Genomic DNA, 12132 nt, shown 5'->3' with positions numbered 1-12132 from the left:
AGGCAACTCGCACGATCCGAGGTCAAGGATGCACAAAAAACACACATATGCTTGCATTACTGTAAATGGCGAGGTAGTGACGCAGTGAGCAGTGTAGGTGACGCACTGCATGCCAGGGATGATCGGTTCTGCGTGGCGGTACCGCGCTTCAGTGAAACGGCTACAGTTTCACCTCACGGGCACGCACGAGGCATCGCTTATAGGGGCAAGCTTCTATTTTTTACTCGTGGGTTGTGACTGATGCAGCTAGAACTGCAGTGATAACCGCATGCAGTCCTAAGTTATATGATTTAAGAAATTCAAAATACAAGAAAAAGAATGCCTACTCTCAACTTGATGTTCGCGGGGTCACTTGACCACGTTTCACTCACCCTGACTAGCCTAGTGACCTAGGATGGCTGCCCCAATGAAATTAGCTGGAAGCTCATTTCACATGGCATTTCACAGAAAGAGCTGGAAGCTCATTTCACACAGGGCAAGCTCACACACCATCGTTGTTCTTTCCAATGTAATGTTGACCTCGTTGCCATAGTAACAAACGTGGTGCCTGACGCCTGACTTGTCATAACGTGTGCGGCCACTACCATTTTGAAGCGAGCTATTTTCCTATGTTTATTACAACATTCTGTGTCACTCCCTCCTCTCACTTTGAGAAGGGAAGTTGTGAAACAACCAGGGCAGTGAAATACTGTCGAACTAGGCTTGGGCGAATAGTAAATTTTAGGTTCGAACCGAATTGGAAGCGATTAGTGATTTTGGTCGAATAATTTCGAATTGAATTCTAATAGTGTATACGACATATAAGGAAAAATGGGCATAATGATCATGACCTAACTAACCTGCACAATATCTCTTTTAAAAATTTAATCAAGGCCTCTATGCAAGCGCTTTTTTTTTTTTCACCATTTAAAGGAAGTCAAAACGACTTTGAAAAGTAGCAGGATTTGACTTTTTGTAAAATTCGACTTGAAAAGTAGCAGGATTTGACTTTCCTGTAAAATACGTAGCAATATTTATTACAGTTAAGGTGTATAAGTCGGCAAAACAAGCTTGTAAGCTTAAAAAAATGATCAGTCGATTTGAGGATCATATGTCATCTACAGGGTTTTTCAACAGCTTTTCAAGTATCCATGGAATGTATTCATCAAAGAAGCTTATTGCCTGATGAAATAACTGCCGCAAAAATTTTTGGAATCTGTCTAGTGTGAGCGGAGCTTTGCAATTGTACGCATTGTACAATTGCAATCGATTACGCTGCTTTTCAGTGCGATAACACATGTACACATGGACAAATCGCGACCATCCATGGCGGCTCCAGTAACGACCAAGCGCCACATGTTCAAATTAGTCAATGGCTGCTACGATGGCTGTGACAAGCGATTTTTGACATTGTGGCGTCATTTGCCGAGAGAAGATAGCAATTTTTATCTGACTTCGTGAATTTATTGTGAATTCTAGGCTGTGTGCTGCGCTATAATATTTAGCTCGCGTGTTCTTGCTAGGCCTCGACTGCCAATCGGCAGCATTTGCTGACCGTGCTCGAAAATTGTTGCAGGACCCCTTTAAATTTGAAGTGGAGCTTTGGGACAAAGCAAATTTTCTCTGGATAGTTGTTTTACGGCTTAACAGTTTTATACTGCAGTGAAACCACCCCACAGGCAGTTGCATAGGGACTAATATACACCTATTAGTTCGTATTGAATATTTTCAAATATTCAATAACTTACATTAGAAATGAAGCGAATTCAAATATTCTACTATTCGTTCGAATATTCAAAGCAATTGAATATTCGCACAATCCTACTGTCCACCCTTCGCGAGTCGTGCGGAGATCAAAAGCCTACCAACAACAAACAACAGCGTACCGCACGTGCGGAAAAAAACGGCTCGCTAACTCACAAAAGCAAGAAGAGGGAAGAAAGTATGGACATCCGACCCACAAAAAGTTGAAAATTTAGAGGCGAAGTAGTAGCCAGCGTTATACTTTGTAGTCGGTGATTTTTTTTATTGTCGCCGCGTCTGTTTGGGGTTAAGTGAAGAAGCAGAAGAAAAAAAAATGAAATGCATTACAGTATAACCTCTTTACAACAAACGTTCATAGTAAAAAGGATTTTGGTTTGTTGTTAAAGGAGTTCTGTTACAACAGACTTTTACGTAAACATCAATGGGTATGTTATAATGAGAGAGAATCTCTAGTCATAAACGGATTCACTCTCAATAAGGGCATAAAAAAAAAAGATTGAAAATCAACCTTAATTTCTCTGGCCCCTCTTTTTTTTTTTAATTTGATTCCGAAATATCATGACTGAAAACAACACAAAAGTGCTCTAAAAATTTTTGGCCGGCTGAGGTTGCGAAAGTTATTGTAGATGATGATGAAAACAAGTCACTAAAAAAGAACATTTTTCAAAAAATTGTAGCTCCTAAATGCGCTACTCGAAAATCGCGCTACTTAGTTACGTTCTCGCACTCGTTCTGTGTTTGCGGGACGCGATGCAGTTAAGGCAGCTGCAAACGGAAGTTCAGTTATCAGATTACGATAATGTACTGAACTTGTCACAAACATCGTAGACACGTGTCTCGGGCCTATTGTAATAGACGTTAGACTCTGGAATTTCGGGGACATGCAGCGCCACCTGTCAATGCAGTTTTGAGTGGTGCAAAGCCTGACTCCCTTGCACAGGTTGCTGGGCAACTAGGTGCAACTATAGCATACGAAACAACGATTGAGCTAAATATTAGCTGTATCTGCGCATTGAACACTTAGAAAAAGAGCGATGAATTTCTCTCCCCTAGTGGGACGTGTCACCAAACCGCCATGAAGTGCTTGCTGGTTCATTCGTTGGAACGACGCTGAAAACAAGAGCAGATGGAACAGCTCCATGCACTTTAAAAAAAGACCTCAGTTGACGCTACTGTTGCGTTGTAAATTGTCATTGATGTAAAGGACTGCAGTTTTGCTGATTTCCGCAGCTTTCGCATAGCAGAACGGCAAGAGCACTAGACACGGGCCATCGCGAACGTGTTGCGTAAGTGAATTACTCGCTATCTCCACAGCCGGTCGCATGAGAAAGTGTAATAATGTAGGTCTCCTGTTATTGTCTTACGTAGCAGTGACAAAGAACAGTGGTAACTATGATTATGAAGCTTAACAGAACCTTTGACCACCGTACGTGCCATGCAACAGTAGACAGGTGCCGCGCGCGATGGTTACGCATTGTGTTCATGTGACGCAAGATTCATGCATGATCTGAAATACGACGTTTGCTATAGACACGGAATTTCATATGGAGGCGGCGCCTTTGTGTAGTTCACGCGTGTTGCTCGGTCGACGATAGAACTCTCCGGCTAAATTTGGCGTTGCATGTTGAAATTACTGTTTAGGCGCCGCTTGGTGCAGCAGGTCAGATTGGCGCAGCATGGTTCATTTAGCACAGCACTTCCACCCCCGAGTGTGATCGGGCGTGCATGCGTGAGCAAGTCGCGGCCTCCCGCGGTGATCTCTGTAACGACCAAGCGCGCCATAATCAATTCGGCCAATGGCTGTTAGATGGCTTTCTATGAGTGATTTTTTAGCGTCTTCCGTCATTTGTCAAGAGAAGAGAAAGGAATTTTGAGCTGACTTTGATAATTTATTGTGAATTCCAGGCCGCAAGCTGCACTATATTATTTGGCTCGCGTGTTGTCGGGAGCCTCTACTACCGATCGGCAGCATTTTCTGATGATGCTCAAAAGGTGTTGCAGGGTCCTTTTAAGTGTAAGTCCATGTACAATGAACTGGCACTTTTCGAGGTTGTATGAAGTGTTGTATGAAGCCGGGCTCTGCGGGTAAAGCAACACTATTTGTGATTAGAAATCGTGCATATCTTCAGCACGCATGTCACAAAAGTGCAGCCAGAAAGAGACAAGAAAATACCATCTTGGGTCAAAACTGACATGCCGGCCTCCAAATAGGAAATGGCAAGAGACGCCGCATTATGCTGCCACGCAGGTTGCCGCTCCATATGCTAGATTATTGACCCCAAATAAATCATAAGGGTTTATTGGAAGCAGGTTATGGGTCGAATTCATTGCTAAAATTTTGCAAGCATTCCTTGTGAACCTATTGTGATGTTCTGTTTTGTCTTGCCAGTTCATCAGAGCTATTCTTATTATTTTCTCAGTGTGTTTAGAGCTGCAGTTTCCTGTTTTTTTAAGCCTTGACGTAGGTCACATTCTTGCGTGTAATGCACTTTCCACCGAAGTTTTAACAAGGGCATCTGTTTATGCTAGTTGGTGAGGCAGTGTCTGTGAGTGTGTGCAGTGCAATACCAGCAAAGCAGAGAGAGCCCTCTCTGCGTCTGTCCATTTATTGTGCTATAGCCATTCAAGAATAGTGATGTGGTTTTACAGTGCATGCTGTTGTCAGATCACAAAAAGGGTGCCATAGTTGTATGCTGCTGGGCGTGTCCTTAACTGTTATCACGCAGAACAAGAACAAAATATCTTGTATGTACCTCACCGTGGCATATTCTACCACAGAGCCATGCCGGTGCTGCAGATCACAAATGTTATGTCGAGAAGAAACCACATTCGCATGTGTGATACAGTGGGGCAGAACAGTAAAATAACAATTGAGCATTATGGAATGCCACTTGTGTAATGAGGTGTCACACAGTATGAATTGCAAAGCGAGCGGGTTGCTCAGTCATAACTCTCCATCATCATCGACCACCAAATCAGTTAATTGAGTAGTGGGTACCTTGCAAGCATACTTGTTTTTGTAGCCCCAAGAGAGTTTGGAATGGGTTTCAACAATGCGACTTTTCCAGCTTTTGTTGTGACTGTGCTGCGCTTTCTCCACGGGCCTGGTGTTTTTTGTTCTATTGTTGATAACCACATGTAATATTTTCTTTCTTAGCATGGAAACCTTGTGAATCTGTTCAGTCATGAATGTATTTCGCCAATGCAGGTGAGCGACCGAGGCATGGTGTGGAACACTGATCTGGTTGAAGGGCTGGAGCTGCAGAACCTGTTGTTGTGTGCTCGGCAAGCAATCTACGCTGCTGAGGCACGCAAGGAGAGCAGAGGTGCACACGCCCGCGAAGACTTCAAGGTACGGTGGTGTGCCTCAGCCCCAAATATGACATGTTTTGCTAATGAAGATCTTTTCCTTCTTTTACTTGTCATTCTGTAGGTTGTCATGTTGGGCTTAGTTGGTCGATTTTCTGTTTTAGGATCGCATTGACGAGTACAACTATGCCAAGCCCCTGGAAGGCCAGCACAAGCTTCCCCTGGAGAAGCACTGGCGGAAGCACACCCTCTCCGACATGGACATCGCCACGGGGAAGGTGTGTGCCCATCTAGAATGAGCAAGGGAGAAAACAGCCAAGAGGCGAGCTGGGGGAATTCAGAATGGCTTTCGAAGCGTGAATTAATGCAGCTCAACATTGGTATTGACAGGCATTGTTGTTCAAAGCTTGAGATTGAAGAGCGGCATGACTTTAATATAATTTGTTTTGATGTCTTGAGTGAACGCTGGGTGGTGATTGACGGGTCATTTGGTGGTGATTTTCCGCATGGCATTGGGGTAAGCCAGGCGCAAGTCTGAGTGAGTTGGGGTGGGTAATACTTTGGCGAGTTTAATTTGGAGCAAGTCCAAAGTGCAAAAAATATATTTCTTGAGTGAGTTTCACTTTCTTTTGCCGACCTATGCTTCTATCTACTCATTTTTAGTATTGCTAATGACCTGGCCTGGATTCACATATATACTCATGTCTACACTCATGTAAGGCAAAGCAGTGTCGTTCATGCACCAATACACCAGAATTTTATTGATCGGAGGCGTGATATACGTAGGGATTGACTTGACCTCCCTTTCTTGTCACCTCTTCCAGGGAAGTTCTTGATCAATATACCTTATGTTCTCATCTCTTTCAAGAGTTGCGAGCATTTATAACTCATTCTGTTTTCCGTATTCATACTCGGGGACTCTCATCTGTATGTGCAATCCATGTTTACATAACTAATAAACTAAGGCTAGTACATCAGAAGCTGTTAGAAAGAGTGCCGGAAATGTGCGTTATTAGTTTTCAAGAGCATTGACACCAGGGTCTAAAAAGCTAATTACAGGCTAACGGAATCATAAGTTGATTTGCCTGGACTTATCCAGCCGTGAGTCTGAGCGAGTCCTGTCAGTAATGTTTTGGTGAGCTCAAGTGAGTCCGTTTTAAGAAAATTTGGTGATGCTGAGACCGAGTGATATATTTCATTAGCGAGTATGAGTGAGCTCCACAAGTTTTGCTGACCTATGATCCCAGGCAATCCCGTGTGGCCCCCTCTCGTCTTTTTGTTCAATTCCCCCCCCCCCCTCCCTGTTTAAGTGAGGGCACTTACAAATTAGTGCCCTAGATTTCCAGCAGACCACTGTATCATGTACCTTATGACTCAACAGCGTACCGCACGTGCGGAAAAAAACGGCTCGCTAACTCACAAAAGCAAGAAGAGGGAAGAAAGTATGGACATCCGACCCACAAAAAGCTGAAAATTTAGAGGCGAAGTAGTAGCCCCGCTTGGTATGGTAAATGATATGATGATGTTAAATGATATGATGATGTTAAATGAATGAATGTTAAATGAATGATGATGTTAAACGAATGATGATGATAAAAAAAGTCATGGTAAATGATCACTGAGCATTGTCTATGCGAAGGACGTGGCCGCATCCATATCGAGTGTTAAATCACGTGATTCGAGGTGTTACTCTAGACACTGTCAGATTCAACACATTGTCGGATTATGCCATTGATCAATGCTGATTGGCTCAAAATGCCGCCATTACAAAATATGGACAATATAATGGCAGAATTGGACACTGTTCGAAATAGCACCCTCGGTTAGGGTGTACTAGAAAGGGGGTATGAGTCCACACATCCACCAGCCGAACAGCCCTTATGAGCTGAAGCTTCAGGTGAAGGTGACTTCAGTGTCACCGAAAATTTTCAATGCTTTTTTTTTATTCACCCGCACCGCTTCCCGCCCACTCCAATGGACCCGATCTAGTACACTCCAATTCAGTTAGTTCATTTATCGTGCTTGCTATTGCTCGTCTCATCGATGTTATCGCCGTGGTTTGCCCACAAAAGTAGTACACCAACATGAGTAACTGTGAATGATCTAGCAATATAGTGAAACCTCAATAATTTGTACCAGCTGGGAACACGTTTTGATCGTGCTCTAAACGGCAGTGCTCGTTTACATATTCCCATGTGCATCTTCTGGCGTACGCCTTTGCCACCAAGAAAGAAATACAGTACCACAGCAGATGTTGCCCAAAGTACCCACCAGAAAATATTTTCTTTTTTTTCTTTTTTTTTTTTTTTGTTAAAGTGCGGAAAAGACCAAGCTAGCACCTTCGCATAATCGTATTATAGCACGCAGTGGTGGCGACGCCAAGGAGCATTTCAAATATACAGTAGACTCCCGATAATTCAAACTCGGATAATTCATACTTTCGGTTAATTCAAACAAAATTCAAATTTTTGGTCCGCACTCTATTTTTTTCAATGTATTTAATTATAAGCCTGTTAATTCAAACACCATTTTTTGGTCAATTCATACTTTTTGCAGGCCCATACCAGAAAATATCTGCTGCTCTCCCACCGCTATTTGAAAATTTGTGTGCTTATATAATCTTAACAGTCTAAAAATGAAAAATAAGTGCCTGAGGTCTTCAAGGAAAAAGGTGTCGGACATAAACGTTTGAAATGAAGCACACGCATGGTAAACCGTGATGCTTCTCAACTGGTATGGAGAGCTGTAAGCTGAAAGCACATACCTATGAATTCAGAGTTTGAATTATCGCGAGTTTACTGTAGCTCCTGATTCCAATGACTTCTTGTTTTGTTTTCTTTTTGAGTTTTTTTTCCTCATCTTTTTGCTCCTAAAGGCACAAACCTATAGCAATGAAGTACAGTAAAACCTCATTAATTTGAACTCAGTTATTTCAAAATCCTGCTTAATTCGAAATATTTTTACAGTCCTGTATTTGCAATGCAAGCCTGAGCGGATAATTTGAAGTGGCGGTCAGCACAAGTCCGGTTGATTCAAAAACTTGGTGTGCCATGTGCCAATTCTTGACCCCAATTTCACTCCAAATCCGCTGAAACGGTGGCCTTTAAGTGTTATAAGGCAAGGCAATGTAGCGATACTAATTAGTGGCAGCTTAAGCATCCCAGCCCCGCAATTTCCAGCGGAAAAAAAAAAGTAAAACGGTCTTGTGGTTAACTGATATGTGCACCTGCGGAAAACAAAACATGCTTCACTGCAATGCAGTGGTGACGCCCAGGCGGCGTATTACACGTTTCTCGCCCCCTCAGCGCATCACGTTTTACCCATTCTTTTTGGCATCGTAAAGAAATTCAATAAAGGACAGTTTGGCAGAATTCGCAATGTATGCGAGCCTCCGACTGCGGGTCGAGTTCTTGCCTGTTTTGAAAACTAAGTTTGAAAGCTTCAAAGATCATGTTTTTAAGCCACAACGCTGGCCATTATTAATTTTTTCATTTTACCAGAAAGAATAGGCGACACATCATGATGTGCTGACGCAGTGAGGAGCATGCGTTATGCTGCCTACGTGTCACTACTGTGTTGCAGTGAAGCGCATCTTGTTTTCCGCAGGCACTTATTTTATTTGATCACGACAGCGGTATTTTTTTTCTTTTTCTGGTGACACCAGCGAGGCCCTCCATTCTTCCGTGTTTGCCGCAAAAGTCTGGACCAGGTATTGAGGAAAAACATAACTATTGGAGCTGCAAATTAACCCGCGCAGCAAATGATCAGCCCTTATTCGAATAATTGCAAGTTCCTTGCCTCTTATTCATGCATGTTGTTAATTCAAAAACCCGCTTAATTTGAAGATTTTTTACCGCCCCAGTGACTTTAAATTAGCGAGGTTTTACTGTAGTTGCAATTCACGATTTTTTTATAAGGTCTGATCAGCAGTAAATAACTAATAAACTTGTGGACTTTACACCTCCGCTTTCTGTTCACTGCATGCAGCGAGGACTTAGAAACACCTAACATTTTTAAATGTGTTCAAATCAATGCGTAATCATAATGTGTCACCTGAGAACTTCTGATAATTTAAACAAAATTTAGAGGTTCCTTCGAGTTTGAATTAACAAGAGTCAACTGTATTGCAGTGTCGGGATACACAGCGACTGAGATAGCGACAGAAGGGACACTATCTGCTTTCCGCGATACTTAAATGCCCTTCTGTACAACCGAGTTTATCAAAACATGTGATGGTCATGCGGATGTAGTGGGATGCTGTCTATGCCATGCGAATTGCTTGTTTCCGCTCCGAGTAGTGTGTTTAATTAGCACGGGGATAACAAACTTCTGCCAAGCAGTCATAAGAACAAGAGATAAGATCGCTTGTCTTTTGTTTATTCCAAGTTTTCAGTCAGCTGTGATGTTTGATGGGAATGCACACACACTTGTGGGTGATAAGCTCATTAGTACTGAATGTTGACTGAACAAAATTGGAATTTTTTTATAGGAAGGAAATAATTTTGATTTTTTTTACAGGAAGTAACTTTGGTTAACGATGATGTTTGACCGTAGAAAGCAGCTTCAAAACTATTTTCAATGCTTGAAAACGCACTGTCCGGTGTGCCAACGCTGCTACAAAATAGCATTATTCCTGCTCCCTGAGCTGCTCCAGTCCACTTGCATTTCTGCACATTCAGTCTTCATTTTATTCTAACTGTGCAGGTCGCACTGAGTTACCGGCCAGTCATTGACGAGACACTGGACCAGAAGGAGTGCAAGATGGTGCCGCCTGCCGTCAGGGTGTACTGAGTCAGTCTGTTGCCCCCAACTCATCTCGGCAAGGAAAGCGCACAGATGGCCGCTCATTTCTCGAAAAATGAAGACAAAGCAATGATGTTCACAAATGTCTTTCAGCGCTCGTCGTGCAATTCTGCGGGAGAAGCGGCATACCTGAACTCTCCTTGTACATAGATCTGGTTGACGAGTCTCAACCTTGTTTGTTTTTCTGCTCTGTTACTCGGTGGTAATTAGTGCTCGGAATATATACACATATTTTTTTTTTAGATGCAAGGGCAAGATTTGCCCACACGGGACTTGACGTGCAGAGCAGCAGAATAATAAAAGATGGAAGTTGTAACACCCTTTATTTTCTCTCTCACTGCTCCTCACTGATAATGTGCTTGGTCCGCTCTGCCTTGTATGGAACCGTGCCAGGACGGCTGTGAGCCCTGCGGTTGGCCTCCCTGCGTAACAAAAAGCTAGCATGTTAGCTTGATTCTTCATATGAACTCGGGGGGTTGCAAATAAATAAGGAGCTACATAGTTAGAATAACACCCAAAGACCTTGGCAAATGCGAAGCCGTGAATACTGTTTGCAGTACAGTTAAACCTGGACATAACAAACCTCTATTCCATAGAAGCACATGTAATGAAGTAACAGCGAGAGACAACCTTGGTATAAGGAATTTTAGCAATATGCAATCTAGGAACTTTGACTTGAGCATGCATCTTTTCTGGTTGCCCCGTCGACGAAGCGTGGTGCGCACTCGTGGCCCCAGCGATTCCCAGGCAAGAGCGAGCACTAGTTAATGCGCGAGGCGGGTCTGTGCCTCTCGAGCCGGAGGTTGCTGCCACGGGCGACTTCCTCCATCCAAAATAAAACTACTTTCAAATTTGCAGTGCCACTTTTCGAATGCTGCAGAAGTCACTTTGCGTTGTTATGCTATTAGTTAGCATCACATGTGGGGCCTGCTGCTTTACGGAACAGTTTTCCACCGTGCCTTGCGGGCATGGAGTGGCCCCCGACGATGTTCAGAGTTGCTTTTTTTGGTTTTTTTCAAGTTATGCTGACGAAGGTGTCTTTCAAAGTTCACCGATGCTACTCGAGCCACCCCTCTTCCACGTTTTTTCATGCTCATTCCAAGTGGTTTTTTTTTTTTGTCTGAGCATTGGATGGCAGTTCTTATCGTACATGCTCTCCAGGCGATAGAGATCAGCCAGCTCATTTGATCTCTGCTTCAGCAGCGCTTGCACACTTCTACCCGCTCCTAAAGTTTCGATGCGCGGAGGGGCTTGACATCAATTTGGACTTGTTATGGAACATGGCAGCGATGCCAAAAATGCTTCGTGAGTGTCCATATAATTGCTATCACAAGTTTTTTTAACCACTAAATAAGTGTTCTGGGTTGCTCTTTTCAGTTCCCATTGTGTTTGATATGTGCATTTATTTTTTCCGTTTTCGTAATGAACCTGCATATAATGAAACCCTCTTTATAACAATTTTGTTTGGAATTGTCAATTTTGTTATATCCAGGTTTAATTGTATTTAGTATGCTATGCCACTGGTGGCGAGATCGGGCTATAGGTGACAGCACCGTCCCCGCAGTAGTGTGAATTGGCAGTTGGCAGCGCGTATATACAAACATGCAGTTTGAGCAAATTGTTAGCAAATAACATGCGTTGACTGTAGTTTACTGGTAATATCTACAGTCCTCTCTGCCGAATCAATGCATGAAGCTTATGCAACATTACTATTACTAGCAAGTGAAGCGCATTATGCCTATGAAAGGAATGCTCCCCTGGGTCTGCACGCTTTCACACTAAGTCACACTATTGTGTTCCGCATACTGCTATAGCGCAACTTACATCTTGCTCGTTTGGATAAAAAAAAGTTCATAAAGTTGTGCTATGCTTAACCCTAACATTGCATCATTTTTCCAGCCATGGCTATGCTAGGCTAGGAGCTGCTCGGCACATACCACACCCCTTGCTACGCTATAACTAATGTGTGGCCTGTATTGGTGTCCTGAAGCTCTGAGTTGGTATTTTTGCACTGTTTTAAAGACCTACTCTCAAAGTTTCTTGACAAGGCTTCACAGGTGCAGCTAAAAAAAAGAAAATACGGCTATTCTCAACAATAGAGACAAAACATACCTGATGCCCAGTGTGAGGAGGTGTGACACGAAGCAATGGCTGACTTTTATAATTTATAATTATTGATGTCAGGACAGAGGGCAAATTGCAAGTGTGGGTTTGGATCAAAGCAGGCAATCACATCTGCATGAGTGCTGGCAAACATATCAACTGGCAGTTGGAGCA

General features: G+C 43.0%; 2 protein-coding genes across 4 annotated transcripts in view; one reads left to right on the top strand and one right to left on the bottom strand.

The window, feature by feature from the left end:
* Positions 1–10180, top strand: part of SdhA (succinate dehydrogenase, subunit A (flavoprotein)) — a 141318-nt gene extending 131138 nt beyond the window's left edge. For both annotated transcript variants that reach the window (XM_037420232.2, XM_075886388.1), the window contains 3 exons: positions 4952–5095; positions 5217–5330; positions 9757–10180. In XM_037420232.2, the coding sequence (XP_037276129.1) occupies positions 4952–5095; positions 5217–5330; positions 9757–9843 (345 nt within the window). In that variant the 3' untranslated portion in view covers positions 9844–10180. The remainder of the gene's footprint in view (positions 1–4951; positions 5096–5216; positions 5331–9756) is intronic.
* The window catches only part of LOC119169133 (DDB1- and CUL4-associated factor 13), a 143689-nt gene continuing 141718 nt past the window's right edge, over positions 10162–12132 (bottom strand). For both annotated transcript variants that reach the window (XM_037420234.2, XM_037420233.2), the window contains one exon: positions 10162–10277. In XM_037420234.2, the coding sequence (XP_037276131.1) occupies positions 10190–10277 (88 nt within the window). In that variant the 3' untranslated portion in view covers positions 10162–10189. The remainder of the gene's footprint in view (positions 10278–12132) is intronic.

Source organism: Rhipicephalus microplus, chromosome 2 (assembly GCF_043290135.1).
Source record: "Rhipicephalus microplus isolate Deutch F79 chromosome 2, USDA_Rmic, whole genome shotgun sequence".
NCBI lineage: Eukaryota > Metazoa > Arthropoda > Arachnida > Ixodida > Ixodidae > Rhipicephalus > Rhipicephalus microplus.
The sequence above is the reverse complement of the archived record's forward strand: the minus strand, read 5'-3'. Positions and strand labels throughout refer to the sequence as shown.